Source organism: Hippocampus zosterae, chromosome 15, assembly GCF_025434085.1.
Source record: "Hippocampus zosterae strain Florida chromosome 15, ASM2543408v3, whole genome shotgun sequence".
Lineage (NCBI taxonomy): Eukaryota > Metazoa > Chordata > Actinopteri > Syngnathiformes > Syngnathidae > Hippocampus > Hippocampus zosterae.
The window spans coordinates 4785120-4801212 of NC_067465.1; the positions used below are offsets into that span (position 1 = coordinate 4785120).

Here is a 16093-nt window from a genome sequence, read left to right on the forward strand (position 1 = left end):
ACATTTTCTTTGTTGTGTGAAACAACCAATTTGATTTCTCACACTTGCCTGCCTGCTGCCCGCCTGCCTTTTTTGTTCCGTCTTTCATGTGTGGCTCAAACTGCTTTTTGGTTCCCACCACCAATGTCACGGTCCAGTGGCCTTTTTTTTGTGTAGCGACAAACTGAAAGGAAAGTGAGACGAGGGCAGGTGGTGCAGCGCCAGGAGGTACACAATGCCCGCAGCCTCCAAAGTCTAAGAGTGATTTACAGTCGCCAGGCTGGCAGCCTCTTGGCACAACCTTCTAATTAGCTTGCTGGCGCAGTACTGAACTACTCAACAGATAACCTACGAAGTTAAAAAAATATATAATCATAAAATAAAAATTATTCATAAAAAGTCAGGAATTTTTGGCTTTTGGTAGAAATTTCACGATGAGCCTAAAAATGCATGAAACAGTCGTCTTCATCATGACGACCAAAAAAAAAATGATCGGAAGTATTCCCATCCAAGAGAAGCGGCTGCTTAGCTGAGCGTGTCACAGGATGCCATCATTGTAACAACTATAGGGAGACCGGAAGAGTCACAGAAAGGCATAGGAGTATAATTACTACCGACTGCTGTCAGGCTGATGAATAAAAAATAACAATCATAATAATAATAATAATTAAATGATGTGAAGGAAAATTGTAAATAGTACTGCGATTTATCCATTTTGTGTTCATATTGCATTTAATTGAAAGATGTTTGTTGTTGTTTTTCTTTCTTCTTTCTTCTTTCTACATACATTCTTGCTGCTGGAGGCTGTAAATTTCCCCAGTGTGGGACGAATAAAGGATATCTTATCTTATCTTATCTTATTATTTGGGCATGTATTGGTCAATTATCGTCTTAGACACTGAATAACGAATAGCAAGTTGTGCAAAAACAACCGAGACTTTAAACAGTTGCACGTTTTTTCCAAAAATCAAAATGGTAATGGTATGATTTGATCTAATATAGTTTGCCTCCGCCGATAATATTCTTCTACATTCGTGTTGTTGCCGTCTTCTCCCCCAGGCGGGTCATGGTTGACGTACTATATCGAGAACAGAGCCCAGTGTCAACTTTAATTGCGGCTGTGAGTCTCGAGACTGCACAATGGCATTCCGAAAGACAGTCAGTGTTTAATTAAAACAATACTGCAGCCACATTGTCAGTGACGACGACATTGCATTTTTTGAGCCTAAATGTTGAACTCATTTATCTCCTAAAGCGCTATATGCCACGGTGCCTTATGAAATCATTTTCACAACTTTACAATTGTTCCAGCCGGCAGCAGCCTCTACCTACAAACTTTAAAAACAATTATTAACCTCTTGCCACTGGAATAGCACATTATTATTACTTTTTTTTTTTAATCTGGCCTTTTCCCCAAACTCCCTCAAGACTCGGGTACTTCTACCCCATTCAAAATAGCAACTTTTTACAACACTACGTTAATAACTCTCCACCTCAACACCACCAGATTGTATGCACTGCTCAAAAAAATAAAGGGAACACTAAAATAATGCAATTTAGAAATCAATTAAAGAAATGTTGCACTTTAATCCCACCGTGGAATGTGTTGAGGACAAAGTAATGTAAAATTGGATTATTATCCCACAGGGGTCTGGTTTTGGCATCCTACGTGAAATAAAAGTGGACATTCAGAAAAGAGGCTGATCCAATTTCAGTGGAAATTCCTCAGGACAAGTCAAAATGAGGCTCAGTTGTGTGCGTGGCCTCCTTGTGCTTGTTGGATGTCCCTAAAACGCCCTGGCGTGGTCCAGATGCGTCGGGGAATTCTCTCTGGAAGGATCCCCTCCCAGACCTGGATGAAAGCATCAGCCAGCTCCTGCAGAGGTGGTGCAACGTGGCTTTGGCATATGGAACGAGACCTGACATTCCATCTACAATTTATTCGTCCAGATGACATTGTGCGGTGTGCACGTGAACAAATGACCTCACTCAAAAAAACAACGCAACGCAAAAAAAATAATAATAAATAACGGATCGGCAGTGAAATAGAAATTTTCTAACGACTAAAAAAAAAAAGAACCACAAAACTAAAATGCAAATTTAGAAAAACTGTTAAATAACTGAACCGTGGCAAGTATGAAATAAAACCGAAATCTCCTTTTTCAGTATGACTTGTTCTGACCCGGCAGCATTATATTTTCCTCTCCTCGAATCCAGACTCGACACCATTTAAAAAAAAAGAGAGAGGACAGTCGTCTTCATCACGTTGTGCGTACACTCTCCAGAATCCCATGGTGGCAAAAGCAACGTCTCAGATTGGAGCTGGCAGTTACCATGACCACCTGGAGCCACACTAGTTTATGAGGCGATATAATTAATGCCTGGAGCGAAAGCCGATCGACGTGACAGAGGAGAGGAAATAAGGAAAGATGACGATTGCACTCGGTAGCTGGTCAAAGGAGAAAGATAACGATGCATAGAGTATCGTCCCCGATACACTGGGTCGCAGACTTCGACCCTCACACAGTGCATCGTAGACGTCGATCGTGTTAATATTTGCAGCGGATGGTTGAAATTGACATTGGTAGCGATAGTGTATAGATAGCTCGCTAGCTAGCTCGCTAGCTTGGGTTGCGAATCAATGCTCTGAATGCTCTCAAATTACTCTTCCTCTCTGGTGGATTATTTCCCACCCCCACCCCCCAGCTACTTTCTACATGGCAATGTCCCAAAAACCCTCAGACAGTTAATAGTGTGATTCAATTGTTATAAAACTTTTCAATTCGAAGGCTAGGTCACGGGCACACGAACTGAGGTCAAGAGAATTTCTTCTTTTCTTTTTGCTCAACAAATACATGGTGTGTAGTGCAGTGTCATTTGTGCATGTATGACCAAATAAAAAGAAAAATAGGCCACTCAACATTCACCACGAAAACAAGAATGTTTTGCTGTCCTATTCAGTTGACGAAACGACAAGCATTGACAAACGCTATTTGGATTAAGGGTTTCAATTCAATCACTGAAAAGAATAAAATGTTTTTTTGTCACCCAAAAGGAACCAAGTGACTGACCACTTACCCCGATCGAAAACGGCCATTGACACTGCATGTGGGGAGTTTTTTTTTTAGTTTGGTAGAAAGGTATTTTTTTTCCCGAATGCAGCAGTGTGCACTAATGATGTGTTAAATAACTGACAGTCCGCCGGGGACTCAAGAACAGTCAATGCACCTTCTGTCAAGCCAGAAAGATATAAGCCATTGGATAGTTAACATACTGGAACGGATTCAATAAGTGGCGGTGAAGAGGAGGGGGAACAGAAAAAAAAAATAAAAAGAAACCCCAACAAACACCTCTGCACTATTTCTGGCTGCCATCTTTGCTAGTGCAAATTGTGCCATGCACATCATTTACAGTACATCCCCTTTTAAGACCAGTCGGTAAAACTGTGTGTACCTTTGCCGGACAGATTGAACCTGGGTCTTTGAGGGCGGGTGAATCACGGCAGGAAAACCTTTGCCTGTTCTGTTTTCTTGTTTTAAAGCACGATATTATCCGTTTATGCTGAATTTGCTCATTCATTGTGGACTGCCACACGTATAAGTGCACGTTTGATTATTGCTGAAATCGTGGTAAGTCAACTGTCACTACATGCCGATTGTGAGTCAGTATGAATCCTCGATGAATAGCTTGAATGGCATTTCTCAAATTAGTCATGCAATCAAACGACCTACCTGCTTGCGCCGTTATGCCGGAGACCAGGGGCACGCACAGGGCGTCCACCTGAGTCAGGCATCCAAAGCACGTCCCACCCCCCTCCACCACCCTGCCGATAACATTTTTAATGGTCGATAATGGCCTCGGGCATCCACTGTGCTTTGTGCACACCACTGACTGACACGCAAGGCTTGTTTTGTTAACGTAAAAGCAATCCAGAAAAAAACATTTGACCTCCGTTTTTAATTTTTCATGAGGACTGGCAACACGTGGGCTTCCATTGAGTGTCACAGTGTGACAGCAATTGAAACAGGCGAGACACGATATGCTATAGTTAATGTCACGGGATGAGTGACAGGGAGGGAATCAACAGAAATGAGCAACTTAGCTTGGTCAGTGGGAGGGAAACTGAATAATTCATAATGTAAGAAAAGCTTAGAAACATACCTTTGCCTAGCTGACAGGGCCTTGCGGCGTGCGCGCATATATATATATATATATATATATATATATATATATATATATACAGTGAAACCCCGCTATGCGACCACCTCATTTAAACGACCACCTTAAAAATATGAACGCCTATGTATTGTATTGTATTGAAACCCTAGAAATGAGACCACCCCGGAATTCAGAATTGCGACCGCGATATCCGGTCCCAGGAAGCTATCGCCTCATAATTGCGACCAGGTGTGAAAATGGCAGCAAGCAAGAAGAGAATTGATTTGACCCTACAACAGAAATTTGAAGTTATTCGAGCCAGTGAGCAGCCAGGATCGAGCCAGCGAACATTGGCTGAGCGGTTTGGAGTTGGAAAAACTCAAATCCAAACCATTTTGAAGAAGAAACGGGAGCTCCTAGACGCATACCAAGCAAACGCTAGCTCTTCTAGAAAACGCCTGTGCTACCGAAGTGACTACGACGACGTGGACGAGCTAACTTGGCGATGGTTTCAGAAAGCGCGCAGCCAGAATATCCCTATCAGCGGACAGATGATCCAGGAACAGGCACGAGAATACGCGAAGGAGCTTAAAAAGGACGAAGTCTTTAAAGCGTCCAACGGTTGGCTGGATCGTTTCAAAACAAGGCACAACATTGGAGGCGCTAAGCTGTCAGGAGAGCGAGCCAGCGGTGATATGTAGTTTTTTTTCTCTTGCCTTATACATACATAGACTATTCAAATGCTTAAATTTCTTTTGTGTACAATACAGTTGCATGTACAATCCATCATTTATTACTCATTGTGTGTACATGACGCTACAGTATATTGTTGCATGTGAGCCACATTACTTCTGCATTATCATTACTGCATGCCACTTCAGAAATCAGACCACCCCGAAAATAAGACCACCTTGAGCAGTAACATAGGTGGTCTTATTTCTGAGGTTACACTGTATATATATATATATATATATGGGGGGAAGGAAAAACTCAACACGAGGAAAATCATGATCTGTCTGTCATTTCTGTGTGGCTTTATTTTGTTCATGCCATCAAGGCTCCCCAACAATCCAGTGTGGATGAATAGAGAAAATACAATTGTATCATTTTGGGATGTCTCGACCTATCACGTCGCTGATGAAGTTATTTTCTGTTGATACACTGTCTGATCCTCTTGTTTCTTTCTTTAATCCCCCATCACGCTCCACTTCTCTAGAACCTATGAGCCTAATCCTATTGTCATCACGGGAGATCGTGAGTTGATGAAAACCTTCTCACTCCACCATCTCCCGGTGATGCCTCAATAGGACAGCCAAGCCAGGCAATTGCCCAGGGCCCCGAGCGAAAGAGGCCCCCCCGAGAGATGTGTGTGTGTGTGTGTTGGGGGTGGGGGGTGGGGGGGTGATATCGTCGCGACCGGGGGTCTCCAAACAACCCTCTCGTACTTTCCTCACCTTGCTGTGTCCAGGTGAGTGGGATCAACGCATCGATGAGCAGGAAACGGGAGCAGCGAGTCTTGTTCATGGTGGTGATCATGGTGATCTGCTACCTTATGTGCTGGCTGCCTTACGGAATCATGGCGCTGCTGGCCACTTTCGGACCGCCTGGCCTCGTCACGCCTGAAGCCAGCATCATACCGTCCGTCCTGGCAAAGACAAGCACAGTCATCAACCCGGTGATATATGTCTTCATGAATAAACAGGTACTGTCATCTAATTTGATATTTCAGATATGGTCTGGGTCCATCCACCAGAACTTGTGTGACTCAAAAGACCAGGGAAGATTTTTTTTTTACTTCAGCTACATATGGGATTCCACTTTAAGGACTCCACGGTATTGTAAACTACACTATGATTTAAAAAAAAAAAGGACATAATACTTTGTTGATATAGCCATTTGTCAATGCGCAACTTAAAGTTAGTGAGTCTCTAGGTGGCACGCGATCTAAAAATAAACAGTTACCGAGCCTACATTTTCGTAGTTCTAATTATTTTCTCGCTGCAAGCGGTGACACCTATACCACGGGGAAAACCTGCAGCACAATTACCGATGAAGTATTATTACTAACACTCTCAGTGGGTCTCAACTAAGCTTGGACCATGTCCACTTAAAACAGCAGGAATGAGTAAGTGGAAAAAAAAAAACCTAAATATCGGATTTTTTTTTTATTGTTTTGTCTACACATTACTTAGGAAAGTTGTGCTCTCCTCTTCTAATTGAATGGAATAGAATAGACTTTCGTGTGGAGAAGTGGGAAAGACAAACGATAACACAATGGAGATGAAAATAATGACCAGGACAAAATACGGTAAGCGGAATTGGAAACCGAAAAAAAAATAAGACGGAATCAAATGAAATAGAATAACAGCTATTCTTCGGCAACACTTTTAAATCATGATGATAATAGTGCGTGTGTATGTTATATTAAATATAACATAAATATAAATATATATATAAAGCGTGTGACGGAAAAGTGGTTAGGACTGCACGACTGTCTGTGTTTTATGTTATGTGTTGTGTTTATTATTTTACCTTATGTTAACTGTTTTGTAAAGCGCTTTGTTACAGCTGCCGCTGTTGTGAAAGCGCTATATAAATCAGCATGTATTGTATTGTATTGTATTGTATATTAATATTGAAAGTGCATATGATTCCTATTAGGAATAATGCGCTTGGGAGTTACAACATTTGGATAACGGAATGAAGACTCCAAAGGTGTGTCGATTGGTGAATTATGCGAGGTTCTGATGGTTCTGGGCAGGAAGCTGAGCCTCAATCTGTCGACGCAGCTTTTGTGAGCTCTGAGAAGGCAGCAAACGGGTGCTAAGTGGGGTTGCGAGTGTACTTGATGATGTTTGCTGCTTTAATGAGCTCGTGTCCTCTAAACTGGGCAGAGAGCGAGCCGTGATCATCTGGGTTGTGTTTATTGCTCTCTGCGGTGTTCTCTCAGCTGCCGCGTATCCGCATGTCAGGTTGCTCTCGACACCCGCCAGGTTGGGTTTTTTTTTTTTTTTTCTTCGAAGCACTCTCAGGAAATGTAATTGCAGCTATGTCGTCTCGACCACCGCCGCTGTCTCGTGAGACCAGGAGAGGCCGTCGGAGATTCTGGAAAAACCGCATTCTTTTGAAACGTTTCCCCATGTATATATAGCAGAGCTAGCTTTTTTTTTTTTTTTTGGAGAGGTGTTGAGTGTGAGGCGGTTTACTGTACACCACTCCGACAGCATTCTTAACACCTCTCTGTATGATGACTCATGTGACTTAAGACTGAGCCCGTTTCCCCGTCAGCAAACAGGTGGGGGGTCGAGACACGATGGCAGGGAGGATCGGGACGCGCCGTGAGACTTCATGATCACTGGCATGAGTGCGACAGGTCAGTCGTCATTGAGATTGACCACCGCTGGGATTTGGAGGACGGATTAAAATGGACAACTTCGGCCATGGAGGGACCACGGCTTGTGATGGGGACACTTTGAAGTTTTTAGTGAGGACACCTGCGAGTTTGTCGGCACGTGCGCCGAGTACTTTCCCCGACTGTACCGGGTCGCAAGTCGCTTTCCTGCGTTTGTCAGTCCTCAGCATCTGCCTCATCGCATGTTCCTGAAGTAGCTTAACCATTTGAGGTGGGTCACATGAGGAATAACATATGGCAGAATGAATCTATTTCTAAATGCCTTTATTATTTTGACCAATCGGAATTTTACTCGGGCGGCCCGGTAGTCCAGTGATTAGCACGTCGGCTTCACAGTGCAGAGGTACCGGGTTCGATTCCAGCTCCGGCCTCCCTGTGTGGAGTTTGCATGTTCTCCCCGGGCCTGCGTGGGTTTTCTCCGGGTGCTCCGGTTTCCTTCCACATTCCAAAAATATGCATGGCAGGCTGATTGAACACTCTAAATTGTCCCTAGGTGTGAATGTGAGCGTGGATGGTTGTTCGTCTATGTGTGCCCTGCGATTGGCTGGCAACCGATTCAGGGTGTCCCCCGCCTACTGCCCGGAGACGGCTGGGATGGGCTCCAGCACCCCCCGCGACCCTAGTGAGGATCAAGCGGTTCGGAAGATGAATGAATGAATGAATGAATGAATGTTACCGTTCAAATAGAAGTTCAAATTCACCTTGTGGCCACACTTTCCATGGTCAAGGTGTGTTAAGACTAAAGCCTCGCACCTCACAAATCAACATTCCAGGCAGGCTGTAATTTTGATCCCGAAAGTGACTTTTATACCAAAAGAGCATCAAAAGGCCATGATAGAATTGCAGCTTTTTTCCCGCCCGTTTTTACTGCTTACCCAGAGGTCCAAATATCTCTTCGTATATCTTCAGTGTGCGGTATGACAGCGTGTAAAGTTTATTGTCAACTGTTACGAGGAGGCCCCTTGTAAAACTGGACATGATGGAAACATGTACGGCGGTCCCTTGCGCAATTGCGGTTTATCTTTCGTACGATTGCTGTATCGCAGTTAATAAGATGAACACCGTATATTTTTCCAGAGCGTGTATAAAGAGGAGAGACGTGTGAGAATATAACGCGAGGGTGACTTGTCCCTTCACTTTAAAATCTTTGAATCAGTAAAGTAGCTCCGATTCTTTTTCGAGGTCATTCTTCCAACACGTGAGGCAGGAGACGGGATCAAAGCAAAAAAAAATAAGCAGCCAAAGATGGGAAGTGAACTCAACCATCAGACAAGAGTTTATGCCGCAGAATGAGAATGAGAGGAAAAGAAATTAATTCTATTTTCTTCTCTCTTAGTGAATATACGGTGTTAACTTAGTCGACAGCATTAGTCATTTCTAAGTCTTTCGTGATGTCAGCTCGAATGAGCTCAATTGTTCGTGTGTATGAGGACTATTGCACTTTTGCCGCAAAAGAAATTTTTCAAGGTCAAGTATTGTATCATGGTCTCCAGAAAGTGCGGATGCTTTAAACGAGGCTTACACATCCAGGACATTCTCATCGCTCGGTGTCCAACATCGAGCCTCTCAGCATCTGATATTGATGCGCAGCAGGTACCCCGTCGGAGCGAAATGAATCTGAAGTATGTCAACACTCTCGCTAGGCACTCAGCGTGGCATGCGACTACCAGAAATAAATACTTGATGTCGTGTGAGAGGTCATACGACACTTACATGAGTGACTTTTATCATTCCTTTTTTGGGGGGGGGTTTGTTTGCTTGTTTGTTGCAATGTGGACAACAAGTGTTGCATACGTCCCAAGACGGAAATTTGTCTTATTTCCATATCCCGAAATACAAATCCGACGCAGACCTCAGCTCAGCCGCAAACAGGTGACCTCACTGGAAAAATTGTGAGAAAAACATGGCACCGACTTGTGACAGCCTGACGGCGACACTCCAATGTCCTGTATGTCATTTTCAGTCTTCAATTCCTCCCAGCCCGTTACTATGGAAACTGTGAGTTGAGGCGAGTTGAAGACTAAAAATGCTGTACAGATACAAGGAACAGCTGGCGTGCGTTTCGGCCATCATCCATCAGTGGCGACCACAGTCAACAGAGCCAAAGAGGCCACCAGGAACAGGAATCGGTACTGTGGACTTTGGGGCACCATTTCGCTCGGAGCGCTTTTTGATTCCCGTCAACGAACGGCGTTTTGACGGGATGTGAAACGAACTCACATCCCGACAAAGTCGCAGAGACGGAAATCCACCGGAGTGAATAACGTCCAGATGAAACATTACGAATGCCTAATTAACTATCTGCCCATCCGTAACGTCTCGCATACCTTCACAGCCGACTGTGCAATTTGGAGCAATCTCGAGATTATGAGAGCAGCATTTCAAGTTGCCTTCCCTTGCTGAGATCTTCTTTCAGACTCGCTCGCAATAAACTGTCAGAAAGCACATATCAAATACAGAAATAGGCAAAATGCTGCTCCCTATCCTTATTTCTCAACATACCGGAACATATTAACATATATACAGCATATATATGTGTGTATAAATATACACGGCGAAAAACAAGGACAGATGTTGTGAAATCCGTTGACAATCATTTCCACCCATTTTTTTTTTCATTCTTGATTTTCATTTTCATTTCACATTTATTCACTTCTTTTTTTTTTTGTGAACTCCCGGGATGCTTCTCAATATCACAGTTTATGGGAGCAAATGAAGTCATCCCATTATCATAGTAATGCTCATAAACAAAGCATCCAAGCATGGAATGACTTCATTTAGATTCTTTAAACACCACTCAAGTGACTTTCAGCATCGAAATTACCACAAGTCCACTGGAGAATTTGGAATGCTACATTTCCTTCCCTCCCCCCCTGCCCCCCCCGCACAAATAATTACTGCGCAGTCTTTGGAACATTCCCGACAAACATTTGGGACCAGCTTTGCAGTTTTAACATATCCATCTACTGAAGAAGTTTCTCGACAAAAACAAAAAAAAAACGTTTACTCACGTATGAAAAGTCTACAATGTCTCTCGTACTGCGCTTGTATACAAAGCAAGACGTCGCCTACTTCAAAAACGGACACGCCCTCAAAGTGCAAAATGTTATCCGGGCATCAAAGCAGGTAGCTGAGAACGCTGTCCGAAAGTACTGCGATCATTACGCTCTCAGAGACGCCTGTGACCTTTCTCACTCTCGCTCCAAAGTACCTTGTCACCGCATCAGGCTCTTTCCATCTCCCTGCCATGATTTATGTTTCTGCGGCCGTCTCCCTTGTTTTGCTTGACCTTCTGGCCTTGTGTGCGCTGGCATGCTCCGATCCCTTCCATTATTCCTCTTTGCTCCACCGAGCCCCGTCAGTGTATTATTAGGACAGCTAAGGAGAAATGTTGCGGGCCTCCATTCTCAAGATAAGCTTCAGGTTATTGACAGACAGAAAAGGCGCGGACGCAGCGTATTATAGAAATATAGCGCTTGGCATGTCCTGAGGCATTTCGCTCGCATCCGGCAAATATTCAGTCAGGTGTCAAGTTTGTTGGTGTTACAAAGCATCCATGCATACTTATTTTGTTGTCTGTCTTTTTGTATTTAAGTAATGGGTCATCTGGTTTCCCGTCTTGTGTCTTTCTGCTTCTTCAAACAGGCCGCAAACGACTTTCTCCGTATTTTGCACTTGTGACAAAATGTAGTAGACTATAAGTATACATTCAACTCAAGGCGTATACTAAGTATACTACGTTTTCTCAAGAGTGTTATCAGATTCCACATGTATAGGGGAACTCGGAAAGCCGGTGGAAAGAAACTGTGAATTGCGATGTGTGCGCTTCCCATCTTCAACCTACACTGTGGATGGACATGTGTGGAAATGCCTGGAATTTTAAGTACAGCCAAGCATCCTCAATGAATTGTTATGCTGTCAAAACTGCTGCTGGGGTGCTCAATTATTCAGAATCTACCCATCTGTCCATCAGCCCAACTGGATACCTGGACTTTGAGCTGCGTGACACCGGGGGAATTAGGTTGTGTAGCGGTTGGTGTAAAACGGGAGGATCTGCATGAAATCGGAATGCTGAAACTTCCACAAATCTTCATGGATTGAATAATCCATCAAGGAGTCATTCACTATTTATGATATTTTGACAGATGATTTATAGAGACAAGAAGCCTGATCCTCACTTTCCAAAGTAGTTTGATTTGCGTGACCTGGATGTCCAGGTGAAACGTAAATATTCATTGTGGAATAACCAATCATATCAATGCGTATAGGAGAATGTTTGAATTAGCACGGACCCATGTTTAGCATTCAAACGTTTAACAAGGAAGCATTCGATCTTGTTGACTGAATCCCCAGTCTATAATTTTGGAAACTTGCTGCGCTGGTTTAGTTACAAAACGTGTGCAGCTGTCTAACTGTTATATTATAATAGCTTGACACAAAGACTCCAATTGTAAAAGTTACCAAACAAACAAAAATTTAAAAAAGCAACAACGACTAAAAGTTTTTTAAAAAACAGCGGCATTTTGATGCTATGTAAGGGGTAGCAACATATTAGCGAGATGCTGATAAATAGCGTATAGGTTCGGGTCACTTTATCATTACATGATGCACAATTAGGTCAACGCCATTCAGATCTGCATACCTTTATCTTTGGCCCTTTTCTCCTCTTCTTAAATTGGGGACCCGATGGCTCTTTGGAGCGTTTCTCCATTGGGTTTAGTCGTCATCACCTTTTCGCCATCTTTGTGAGTGACAACTACGAAGGTCCGTTTGACGCAATGTAAACAAACTTAAGACGACAGCAGGGAGCAGATTCGTGTTTTTTTTTTTTAAGTGTGTGTTTTTTTTTACTCCCCTCAATTTCCGATCGTACATTAAAAGTTAGTCTACGAGTCTTTGTTTTATGAGTGATTATGAAATGCAATTTATTCGAGGACAGAAGTGTGTGCAGTCGTAAGTTGACGAATTTTCATAAAATATCGCACATAAGGGCCGCACAGTTCCTAACCGGGTGTCTGACAAAAATGCAATTTTTAATAACAAAATATGTGCAATATGACAACTTTTTTTTTAATTGACCAAATACTTCAGTGTTAATACAAAAAGCAATGAATAAACCAGTCTGCGTTAACCAAATTATTCAGCACACTCAAAGCAGGTGGTCACTCTGGAAATGATGAGCAACCCAATATAAATGTGCGAGTGTTATTTTTAGAAGGACGGAGAGATTGAATTATGTTCTCCTGTTGTCTGTGCTCTTTCACCCGCAACCCGTGAGAGAAAATGAGCACCTTAATCATTTAGCCAATTGAGCATGCAAAAATGGTGAACGAGAATCTTATGAATATAATGTTTCATACAATTTGGAAACTCTACCAATACATTATGCCCCATGGGCCTATTTGTTTTTCTCATGTAAAAAGGTTTGCCACAATAACCCTAAAATCATGTTGCGAGAAGCAGAATCGAAGGAGACAGAGAGCTTAATCAATCATAATTACACCTAATTGCCTTAAAACGTTCACCATAGAAAAATGGGAGCAATTACAGGGCCAACTTTCAACTTGCTCCAGGAAGAAACTTTATTGGCAAAACATGACTCTCTCCTTTGCGCACGTTTTATCTGAATCAATTTTGAAATCAAATCCTTGTCTCGTATGCCTTAGTTTTACAGATGCTTTCAAGCACTGCTACATTGCGAGGCTCCTCGGCGAGGCTCCAGCGTGAAGAGCTCATCAAGGGTTGCCACCAAGCCGGCGAGGGCCGGCGCGGTGACAGGTCCTCGTCATACCAACGACTTTCTATACGTGGTGGCCTCCCTGGGTCAGCCAGTTGCTGCAGTGCCCCAACTGGACCCTATCCTGGAACCCACCCATGATGTCACTAAAGCCCCTTCTTCAGACTTCAACCAACCTGCTGTGGTATCACTCGTGGCCCATTTCAATGGCTGAATTCTGGCTACGACCTTGACATTAGCATGAAAGGGCGATGTCTCCAGGCTGGAAGGCATTAATAATGAATGGTGCGGTTGCTGAGGTTGGTCCGACTGCAACGATCCAGTTCAGACGAATAAAATAGAGCTGTTGCATCAGCTGAGTCCAGGATGCTGTAGCCAATACACAGCAGTTGTGGAGGGAAAGCTTTGGAATTACTTTCAGAAATTATGAGCAGGGTTGGCAGGAACTGAACCTACCTACATTGCCCCTTTGTGTTTATCTGCAGACAAAATGTGAACATGCAAAAAAAAAAAGACACTAAAGGGGCAAAAAAAATACTTTTTAGGTGTTTTTTTTTTTGGTCAACGGTTTGTAAATATTTTTTTAAATACCTGAATGTGAATGGAAGATTTTCGATATCGTCTACGAACAGCAGAGCTGAAAGAAAGAAGCCAAGGCGTAAGACTGTCGACAAAGACTAAGAATGTCACGCCGGTGGTTTTCAAGCAATTCGCCTGTCTGACAACCTCGTCTTAAATTAATCAGTTGTCACTTTAAAATGATTTAAAGGTCCCTCTAATTGACCATTCATCCTAAGGCGCGACTGAACATGTACTTTGTAGCCTCGCTGCAATGTAAGCGGCATTCAAAGGTGACAGCGATCAAGAAATGCACGTGAAAGAGCTTCGGAGTCGTTCCCTCAGTGGTGTGCATGCGCATTTGACGACGGCATCCCTGATTGAATGGATACACGGTGACATTTGGTAATGTTCGGTGGATAGCGCGAGAAACTCCGCACGCCCTCCCCCTAAAACGTACGATCCCCTTGGAATGATCTTTGCATTGCTTGTCAAATGATATTCCTTGCATGCGCAGGGAACCAAATCAAATGTTTCTGGTTCAACCCAATGCTCAGGATCCCTTCTTTTATAAACCGAAAGGCTTGGCCGCAAAGTGTCTTGCTTCAGGGCACTCGGTCAGCAAAGCACACGGGCGGATTTCACACGCCTCCCAACGCTACGTTTACAACAATCGGCGACTATTTCGAACAACACGGCTCCATGTCCTCGATCGCATCTGTACGTCTTTCGAGTGCACAGCAAATCGTTCGACCGACATGAACAATATGTTCACGCTCAAATGATTTTTGTTCCGTTTATATGTGCTTGTCGGCATCCTGCGAACCGATTTCGATCTCTTTATTGTCTTGCGGTGCAAAGAGAGCGGTGAGGTTTTGCAAAGCAGAGCATCGGGTGCTGTGTTGCCAGTGAATAGTTAAGCTTTCAGTGTTGTGTTTCTCTCGAAAAAGAGCAGATGTGGTGTGTCCCGCCCCCCCCCCCAACCCCCTCCATCTAGTTCTACGAAGATCTTGTATACATCATTGTATGATACAAAGATTGATACCAAAGCTAAAGAAATGTTGATATTTTTGGAGAGGTGATGTCTTAATAAAGGTTTTTTTTTTTTTATCTACGACGACGACACATGCAACGTTTTGTCTTAAAAAAAAAAAAAATTGAACACTAAGGCAGATACACTTGAAGAGGCATCAGTGAACAAGATGCCAAGAGACTTGAACTCCTCCGCATGGGGCAGGAGCTCAAGCCGGACCTGGAGAGGGCAGTCGGCACCTTTCCGACTGAGTACCCTTGCCTCGTACTTGTATTTGCTTTATTGTTGATCACTTTGAACAGTGCTATACAATCAAAGCCATTCTTCTTCTCCTAATCGCTCTTTTACTCATCCTTGGTAAGGCGCGCTGATCATCATCAACATCAATGTAAATATGGCACAGGGTGTCATGGATGACAACAACCAAGCGATTAATCATCCACAAGACCGTGACGTCAAATTGCCTTTACGTAAGAGATTTTTCATCAACGGCCGCGATGAGCAATTGCCCGCAAAGAATCCGCTTTCAAATTGATCCCTCACTTTGCGCAGCCTTAACTTGTCTGTCTCAATTTCTGGCTTCTTACCCCTGGATGAGATCAAAAGATCTCGACTCAGCAAAGAGGGCACGGAATTGATGAAGAGGACAAAATGCAGTGGGAACTGCTCAGGTGCTCGTTTCTCATCAAATAGTTGAAATGACTCGAGATGACAACGGTCGGGATGTCCGCCTCAGCCAGGGAGCCGCTTTTTTGAAAGGAAGACCTGAAAAATACATGCAAAAAGTGACGCAAAGTCAGCAAATTTGTAACGGAAGGCGTTATTTACAATTTGAACTCGTGAGTGCGGTTTACGTTTTGTATTTTGTGATATTTTTATTCATGATGAATAATAACACAATAGAAATTTTCCTTTATAATCAAAGCCTTTTTATATGTGCTCCTAAAGCTGTTATTTTCAACAGGAACAGGAACACTTTTGGAGTGATTAGGAGGTGCCGCTGCTATTTCCAAATGATTATCATTTCGATTTGGAGTCAAACTGACAGCCGGGAGAGGCTCTCGAACACTCGTGAGAACCAGCTATGCTACAACTGTGTCAACTAAAACGATTTTTTTTTATTGGATGAAAACACTGGCTATATCGTGACCGAAAGAACGAGATCCCGGATACAAGCGGCCGAAATGAGTTTTCTCCGCAGGGTGTCCGGGCTCTC

At 43.3% G+C, this 16093-nt stretch overlaps 1 protein-coding gene and 1 long non-coding RNA gene across 2 annotated transcripts in view; one reads left to right on the forward strand and one right to left on the reverse strand.

The window, feature by feature from the left end:
* Positions 1 to 12688, reverse strand: part of LOC127615832 (uncharacterized) — a 44765-nt gene extending 32077 nt beyond the window's left edge. The window contains exons 1-2 of the long non-coding RNA XR_007966967.1: positions 12192 to 12688; positions 5592 to 5782 (exon numbers count right to left, since the gene is read on the reverse strand). This is a non-coding gene — a long non-coding RNA (uncharacterized LOC127615832). The remainder of the gene's footprint in view (positions 1 to 5591; positions 5783 to 12191) is intronic.
* The window catches only part of LOC127615831 (vertebrate ancient opsin-like), a 34256-nt gene extending 18958 nt beyond the window's left edge, over positions 1 to 15298 (forward strand). Inside the window, exons 3-4 of the mRNA XM_052087154.1 lie at positions 5606 to 5839; positions 13216 to 15298. Of these exons, the coding sequence (XP_051943114.1) occupies positions 5606 to 5839; positions 13216 to 13500 (519 nt within the window). The 3' untranslated portion in view covers positions 13501 to 15298. The remainder of the gene's footprint in view (positions 1 to 5605; positions 5840 to 13215) is intronic.
* The last annotated feature ends 795 nt before the right edge of the window (positions 15299 to 16093 follow it).